The sequence below is a fragment of the Bidens hawaiensis genome, unplaced genomic scaffold, assembly GCF_021521415.1.
Source record: "Bidens hawaiensis isolate Kalapana, Puna unplaced genomic scaffold, B.hawaiensis_p1.1 tig00044078_1, whole genome shotgun sequence".
NCBI classification, from domain to species: domain Eukaryota; kingdom Viridiplantae; phylum Streptophyta; class Magnoliopsida; order Asterales; family Asteraceae; genus Bidens; species Bidens hawaiensis.
In genome coordinates this window covers 33,534-42,664 of record NW_027497809.1, presented here as the reverse complement: position 1 = coordinate 42,664, position 9,131 = coordinate 33,534, and the positions used below count along the sequence as shown (strand labels likewise).

At 30.9% G+C, this 9,131-nt stretch overlaps 1 protein-coding gene across 1 annotated transcript; it reads left to right on the top strand.

Annotated features, from left to right (window-relative positions):
* The first annotated feature begins 5,608 nt into the window (after window positions 1-5,608).
* Window positions 5,609-8,688, top strand: LOC143594700 (uncharacterized). Its single transcript, XM_077073944.1, has 3 exons — window positions 5,609-6,364; window positions 7,050-7,391; window positions 8,317-8,688. Exons 1-3 carry the CDS (start codon window positions 5,932-5,934, stop codon window positions 8,634-8,636), a joined length of 1,095 nt encoding a protein of 364 aa, XP_076930059.1. The 5' UTR covers window positions 5,609-5,931; the 3' UTR covers window positions 8,637-8,688.
* Window positions 8,689-9,131: the final 443 nt, after the last annotated feature.

The window sequence follows — 9,131 nt, the reverse complement described above, 5'->3', positions numbered from 1 at the left end:
CTCTTGTATTAGGCTTGAGATCATCTTGTCTTGTAAGCCCAATGGGTAAGCCCGTTAATAAAACACTAAGGGATCATGGAGTTCCCAATATAAAGGACATTATTCACGATGACCTCATTGGACACTTTTGAGCATTCTTGAGAACTTCATCTTTCATTTTCTTATTTGTTTTGGTTCGCTTACAATTGATATGAGATCCGAGTGTTAATGTTAATAGTAATTTCTGCTCACCAGTCACCATTAACATGAATTGATCCGAAACGAGTTGTTAGATCTATCTCACTATCTAGGGACCTACAACTTTAATTTTTCAACTTGTCATATCGATTTATCGAAATACCCATATGTGACTTGCACATCGGGAATGGTTAACAACACAAACTAACAATGTTATGTGAGTGGATGAAAATTGGACTAAATCCAATACTTAACTCTTTTGGACTAAAAGCAACAATTTAAGCATACCATATGGACTAAACAATACTTAACTCTTTGTGTTAAAGTAAATAAAGAAGGTAAAAGATTATATACGACTTTCTATTTTTGTTTTTAATTGAAAGAGAAGCACGTGAGGAACAAACAAGACTACCCCATTTGATTAGGACTTGGGATCAAACAAAAAAAATAGTGTATTTTCATTTCTATGATATTTATTAATTCACACACATATAGTTATATAAAATATAAATTATAAATAATGGCTCTAGGGTAAGGTTAACATACAAAGTAAGACAAAAATAGAAGTGGGAGAAGAATTTTTGGTCATACAAAACCCTCTCAACAAAAAAATTACAAAAAAGAAAATAAAAAAATCATAGCTCAAAATATAAATAAATGCTTCCTCCGTCATTCTGATTCCAAAAAAAAGAAAAATAAAAAAAAAGACACAATTATAACTAAAAAAACACAATAGATCGTAAAATAACACAATGATGAATAAAATAAATGTTGACTAATATAGCACAATATTAAGAAAACAAGACACAATGTCAAGAAAAAAAGACACAAACACAAAACACAATGATAAACAAAAAGAAATAATGATATTTTTCACTCAACATTGTGTCTATTTTTTTTAAACGATGAAGATGATAGAAACATTTTTATATTTTTACTTTTTTCGTTTTTTTATTAAATTTTGAGTTATAATTTTTGTATTATTTTTAAGGGGTTTATTTGTATGGTTATAAATCTTTTTTATGCTTCTCATTTTTGCACCTTTTATAGAATAACTTGATCGACCAATTACTTTATATATGACATCAAAACCAGGTTTTGGGTTGTCAAACACAATCCATTAGTTATGTAAGTCAGCCTAAATATGACATGTTTTTAAAATTAGTTGAATTACCAAACCCAATCGGTTAAATAAACAGGTTAATATGTTCACCCATTTAAGGGTTCTTTTTTTAAACTTCATATTTTGGTTTAAAGATAAAATTATTAAAATGTAAAGTTAGATATTTTGACATATATTTCCCACTCCAAGGCTATGAGTTGTGGACCTTGTAGTAGTGTGTAATGTGAAAAATCTGATGAATGTGGGGGGCCAAGTGTGTAGTTCCACATCTCACACCCAAAAAAAATTTGATGTGGAAATTTGAAATGTGAAATGTGGTGTGAATTGAAGGACGCTAAATTACCGGTTAATATATTAATACTAATTCAAAAATACTCAACACAATTTCTACCCACAATTCCTATAGCCTAACTATTTATTTCTAGAATTTAAGTGTTTTAACAATTTTATTAAAAGCACTCAAACATCTCTAACATACTCCTAAATTTTCACCACTTACTATGGAATTTAAACACTCGCAACCATAATTAACATCTTGGTACCACCGTTTCTTCATTCTCAACAATTATATTTCATTAATTCTAAGCACGACATGAACAATACCCGATTTTAAATAAACCAGACATGAACACCACACATAATTATATGAATGGGATTCGACTTCACTTATTAATTCAACCTGTCAACTCGAAACTCGTCAATCCACCAATCGACACGATTGACACCCTATGTAAATCTATATATAACTAACAGTTTTGTATTTACGCTCTTTTTTATGAGAGATTCACCGCAAACTGAAGTGTGTTAAAATAGAAGTAAACTAAACGAAATCAACTATCAAAGTGGCTAATTTTATATAGAGTTTAAAAGGGATTTTGTTTATTTATATATTCTATAGTATATAAATATAAATTACTAGCTAGGGGGTTTTCTCATCTATAGTGGGTTTTCTCTACGAATGATCTCAGGTACTCGGAGAAATGAAAATGATTGGGTGAGCCAGTGGTCTATGATCAGTAATCCATATTGTCGTTCAAAAAAAAGTTTATCAGAATATATATCATTATATGATCTGGTAACCAATAAATTTAGGTGACACATTTATTGAGTAGGATATGTTTTTGATGATGCTCGTTCTGACACTAGGATTAATTGATACTTCCCCACCCTGATAGCCCCTTCCCCACCTCATCGTCAAGTGTATGTGTTGATAACTAAAAGTCATGGATGTGTGTCTATTGGTTGTGTATATATGTTGTTTACGTGTGATTTTCAGAGAGAGAGAGAGAGAGAGAGAGAGAGAGAGAGGTGGATCATGTGTTAATTAGAGAGAAGGTTGTAGGAGGTGGAACTTACGACGAGCATATGATTGAGGAATAAACGAGTCAAGTCAAACTCAAGCTCGTCTAACCTTGATGAATCGTTTAATTCCATAGCTACTTAACTCATTTCAAGCTCTATATACATATATGATGAGATTTCGTACAAAACACTAAATTAGTTTTATAAAAGCTTGGTATATTAAAAGTTTTGTACATTTTAAAGATAGTACAACGACCAACAAACTTATTCTTTTATATATGTTTTTAATATTTTAACCGTTTTCCTAACGCACACATACACTCATGTACATATACATGACGAGTTTCATTTGGTTCATACTTTTTTCTTGTCACATACACATATTTTGTATTATATAAAATTGTCAAACTACTTTAAAGAGAGAAAAAAAAAATAATAAAATAATATCCTGTATATTTTCGTAATATACACGATATTCTACACATGATATGATATCTATTAGAAATGTATATATAATCTCTTTTTACAAATATGTATCTAAACAGTTTTAAAGTAGGAAAAAAAAAATTCAATATGTGTTTATACCCTTCGAATATAATTTTAACATCACTCGCGTTGGAGTGAGAATCTTCGAAACCTTTCTTAAAATTATTGAGATCAAAATAGAGAGACATCTAAAACGATGTATTGGAATCTATACAATAAAGAAAAATTTAATATAATTGAATAACAATTCGTGTGACTCTCTATATTTAGTGACCGTGTAAAATTGAAAAAAAATAATAAAAAGAGTAATTAAGATAAGAGATTGATAATCAAATGTGAGAGGTTTCAAAAAAAAATAAACAAGAATACATGATCAAATTTCAAAGTTGAAGAATATATCTTGAAAATGGAGAGGTGTTCAGTAGTCCTCAAAAGACACTGTTTCTTTTTTATGCTGACAGGCAAGAAGTGTACATGTTTGAAAGCCACATGAAAGAAAGATACTGGTGATTCTCCTTTCTGTTCCACACGTGAGACTGGCATACGTATAGATTGTCATTACCATGCACACAAACATATATATAGAATCATCACTTACAAACTTCAGGAGGAAATATATATCTAGCTTGGATTAATTATATTTATATGTTCAACTATCGTAATCGTATATGTTCTTGATCAGTCATGGGTCGGTGTCGTATAAGACTTTGTTTTTCTAGAACGTGAGGGTTCAAATTCCATGGTTAAGAAAGTTTAAGCCATTCAAAAAAATAAAAAATAAATTTAAGAGTTCGCTAGAAATATCGTATGGTTGGCAACAATTAAGTAGATTTGTGTCTGCTGAAATTCGATGAAAACTAGGGTTTTCACCTTTTCGTGTCTTAAATAAAAATTTGTTACAAAACTTGACATACGTAAGGCTATTGCATGTATTAAAGGAAGCCTAGTCAACAAAGCATACGAAGTCTTAAATATTGGCTGCATATTATTAACACAAGTCGTGTTATTTTTGTTGCGTAGTTATTATTGCATATCCGGTAACCAATAGTGCTTAGCTAATAGTTAATAATTAGTTAACTTTTATACGTAATCACTTGTATATAACGCGTAACTATTTACTTCATGCTTAATTAAGTAAAGCACAAAAGGCTATTTTATGCTTTGTACGGTTATTTAAGAAACTTTGTATTATATCCTTTATCTACTTTATCTACGTATATGTGTATAGATTAAATATACAACAGTTAATAATTAGTTAACTCTTATGCGTAATTACTTGTATATGTTGTGTAGCTATTTTACTTCATGCTTAATTAATTAAAGCGCAAAAAGCTTTTTTATGCTTTATACGGTAATTTTAGAAACTTTGTATTAGATCATTTATCTACGTATTTTGTGTATAGAGTAGATGTACAATGGTTAATATTTAGTTAACTACTCTTATGCGTAATTACTTGTATATGTTGCGTAACTATTTTATTTCATGCTTAATTAAGTAAAGAGCAAAAGGCATTTTATGCTTTGTACGATAATTTAAGAAACTCTGTATTGGATCTCTTATAGGGCTGTTTATAAAGCTCGAGGCTCGAACTCTGGCTCGTGGCTCGCTCGATAAAAGCTCGAGTAAAACTAGCTATAAAAAGTTGATTTGAAATATCCTGAGTTGATTTGTATCATTTTTGTAACTGAGCCAAAATCGAACCAGGCTCAGCTTGAGTCATGGCTCGGCTCGTTGGATCGATCGTTTAACTTAAAAATTGAGCTAGAGCCTAACTAAGTTGTCTCGTTTAATTTCAAGCCCGAGCTTGAAACCACCCTGGCTCGACTCGTGAACCCTAATCCCTTTTCTACTTTATTACGTATATGTGTATAGATTAGATGTACAATAGTTAATATAGTTAACTCTTATGCGTAATTACCTGTATATGTTTCGTAACTATTTTACTTCATGCTTAATTAATTAAAGCGCAAAAGGCTTTTTTATGCTTTGTACGGTAATTTAAGAAACTTTGTATTAGATGCTTTATCTACGTATATGTGTATAAATTAGATGTACAATAGTTAATAATTAGTTAACTTTTATGCCTAATCACTTGTATATATATAATGTGTAACTATTTTACTTCATGCTTAATTAAGTAAAGCGCAAAAAAGACAATTTTATGCTTTGTACGGTAACTTAAGAAACTTTGTATTTGATCCTTTATCTACTTTATCTGCATATATGTGTATAGATTAGATGTACAATAGTTAATAATTAGTTAACTCTTATGCGTAATTACTTGTATATGTTGCGCAACTATTTTACTTCATGCTTAATTAAGTAAAGCGTAAAAGGCTATTTTAGCTTTGTACGGTAATTTAAGAAACTTTGTATTGGATCCTTTATCTACTTTATCTAAATATACGCTTATCTAAATATATGACGTATAGATTAGATGTACATGGTTGGTTTTCTGTATATGGTAGATCATCATATACTTGAATATAACAATTAAATATATGTTTAACTTGTAACAATTAAACAAAAATGAAAATAAGAAAAAAGGTAGAATCTTTTGGCAATGTGAGTAAGTTATTTCTAACAGTAGCTAAAAATGTCCAGACTCAAACTTACCCAAACTAATTACTGAAAATCCTCACCCCCACGAGTGTGTGCAGTAGTGAGTGATCATTTGTGACTTTCAATGTTAATTTTCACCCTTTTTCCTGTTCATTTCACTCTTCACATTTCCACCACTCTCTCTCTCTTGATATAATATTCCAACCAAACAGCTAGCAACATAGAAACTATTGTAACCATCATCATCATCATAGTCTTCTTGTTCTTTGTTGTTTTGCCAATGAGTAGGATATTTGCAGACTCTTTTGGTTCTTTATCACTCAACAATGAAAACCCTAAAGAGATTATCAATGATCATTTCATCTATGGCCAGTATCTAACTACCTCTTCATCTTCATCATCTCTTTCTAATGATCATCATTGCACTTCAAAAAACTTTCATGATAATAATAATAATATTAATGATGATGAGGAGGAAAGAGAAGAAGAACAAGAAGAAGATGAACATATTGACCTAAATCTCTTTGGCAATTATTCCATAAATAGTAACAACATTCATAATATTAGAATTAGAACAAGTGATGATCAGCAGTTGAAGACAAGTGCAAGAGGCCATTGGAAGCCAGCAGAAGATGCTAAGCTTAAAGAGCTTGTTGCCCTTTTTGGTCCTCAGAACTGGAACCTCATTGCTGAGAAACTTGAGGGCAGATCAGGTACTTATATATTAATACACACACACATATATATATATATTTACTCATATTAATAATTTTTTAGGGTTTTTACAAGCAAATCTTTTAAAACTACAAAATTCATTCAGCTAAGGATTGTATACTACATATTTTAAACTTTGTGTTTTATTTTCTTGCATTATTTAAAGAATAAGTGGGTTGTTACACAAAAAAGGTCAAGATTTGTGGGTGTTTGAGCATTTATCTTTCCTAAATAAGAAAAGTTAAAAGAACAGTGGGGATTAGAGCCTATAGAGTTGTGTAGTCAGAATTAATTTTTCTTTAACAAGGATTTTATTACATCATAATAATGCTTTTTCAGTGACTTTGAGTGACTTTAACCAATGAAATTATGCTATCAATTATATAAAAAAATAATTTTTTAGTGTGTTTTAGGTTTAACTGCATACCCTTGTGAACAAATTAGAGGTTCTTGATTCTTGCTTCAAATTTGTGATTTTTAGTTGATTTGGTTGTTTTTTATTGTGGGTATTTAGAGAAAGTTAAGAAAAAAATAAAAAAATATTATTTTTTAAATAAAAGTCTTGATCTTTGTGTCATTACACAAGAACTAATGTGTGTTTCTTGATTCTTGTTTTGCTTTGTTTTTTTTTTGAAAGACTTGATCTTGGGCTTGATTTGGATAATAATTTTTTGTTAAAAAAAGGCAAGAGTTGCAGGTTAAGATGGTTCAATCAACTAGATCCAAGAATCAACAAATGTGCATTTAGTGAAGAAGAAGAAGAAAGACTAATGACAGCACACAGACTATACGGAAACAAATGGGCATTAATGGCTAGATTGTTTCCAGATAGAACTGACAATGCTGTCAAGAACCATTGGCATGTTATTATGGCTAGAAAATATAGAGAACAGTCTAATGCCTACAGAAGAAGAAAGATGATACTCAGTCAAAGTCAAAGTCAAACATCCGCCACTCAACCACCATCACCACCTGCCACTGGTTATGGTCTCCACCAAATGCCACCACCCCTTGGTCTTGTCTGTGGTCAGCTATATTCTTCCTTGAATTTGGGCTTTTCTGATAAATTTCTGTTTGTTTACTGTGTTTACACATGATAATATTAACTACAAAATTATGCAGGTAGGATAGTCAACAAAAGCCTACTAATAAATGTGACAACTAAATGAGTCACGTACTTGCAAATTTACTAGTTTACTACTATTGCATTTTAAATGCTAAAGAAGAATATCCTAGAATATTAAAGTGAGAATATATTTGTAATTTTGTTAGACTATCTCCAACGCACTTTAGACGGATTGCGAGAATTTAATCCGTGTGTGGTCAAGGAGAAAGATAGCGTAGCTGCTGACGTGCATTCTTGAGTTTAAAATGCTAAAGAAGATCATAGAATACTAAAGTGAGACCATATTTGTAATTTTGTTAGAGTATCTTCAATACGTTTTAGACGAATGAAGAGAGTCTGTCTGAGGTGGAGAGAGATGGTGGGTTACTGACGTGTAGCTCACCATGAGCTATACTAATTTAAATTAGGGATTTTTACATATTTTTCCTTCCTAAACCTTTGAAATTATATATTTATTTAAGATATAAGTTTTTAATGCAAAATGTACAATGCTCTTTAAGCATGGTTTGGGAAAATATGTAATTTCAAAGTTTAGGAAGGAAAAATATGTAAATGCCCATTTAAATTATTAAAAGCTATTTAAAATGTGAAAGAAGATCCTAGAATATTAAAGTGAGACCATATTTGTAATTTTGTTATCCCATCTCCGACGCATTTTAGATGGATCAAGTTTCCATCTGTCTGAGGCGTTGGAGAGATGGCGTGGCTGCCGACATGCAGCCCGCCGTAAGCTAAACTAATAATAATAATAAGTTGTAAAACTAGGGTTAAGGCACATGGATTATTTTGCTTCAACTTAAGTAACTTCACAAATGTATGATTCAGGTCCTAACAACACTGAGTTGATGATGAGCATGTTTAACAACAACAACAGCATTACTTCTGAAAGCCATTCATCATCATCATCATCAAACAGATATTGGATGATGAACACTCCAAACTCTATGATCAACTTCCAGCATCATGATCAGCATCGATCATTGATGACTGTTGCTATGAACCAGCAGTTCTACAACCACCATTACAACCATAACAGCAGCAGCAGCAGCTACTCACAACCACCACCTCCACCACAAGATATTTCTGAGGTTAATAACAACATTTCACCACCATTTATAGACTTTCTTGGAGTTGGAGCCATATAAAAAAGTTGGGAGAAAAGGATTTCATCTTTCTTGCATGCAATCACTCAGTAAATCTGCAGAAGATCTCAAGTACTGACTGTTATCAGTTACTTATTGGATATTTTAAGATTTTTTTTTTTTTTAAATGGAGAGGTAGGACTGTGATTTTCTTGATGTAAGGCTTGGGTGAAAGTGCAATTGAACTGTGAGATATTATTCCTCCAATATATATTTTACATATCTATCGTGTTATAAAACTGATTTAGTTCAAAATGTGAAAAAAATGTGATTTAGTTTAAGTATGATAGATATGGAAAAGTTCTTCAAATAGAGGTTAAATATTACTTAGTTTAAATTTTGTTCAGTTTTTTTAATAAAAGTATGATGTCATAAAAACTTTATAAAAACTCACACTCCACTCTTTGTGTCGCCATACGTAGTTTTATTGAGTTTTTACACACTTTTTATGTGTAGATACAATACATATAATCTAGTGGTCTAATTGTATGATGATGT

What these genes read in the sequence shown, in the direction of transcription:
- LOC143594700 (XM_077073944.1), top strand. Translation starts at nt 5,932, where the DNA reads ATGAGTAGGATATTTGCAGACTCTTTTGGTTCTTTATCACTCAACAAT. An exon ending in GAAACTTGAGGGCAGATCAG is followed by an intron (nt 6,365 to 7,049) that starts GTACTTATATAT and finishes TGTTAAAAAAAG; the next exon opens with GCAAGAGTTGCAGGTTAAGA. An exon ending in ACCCCTTGGTCTTGTCTGTG is followed by an intron (nt 7,392 to 8,316) that starts GTCAGCTATATT and finishes TGTATGATTCAG; the next exon opens with GTCCTAACAACACTGAGTTG.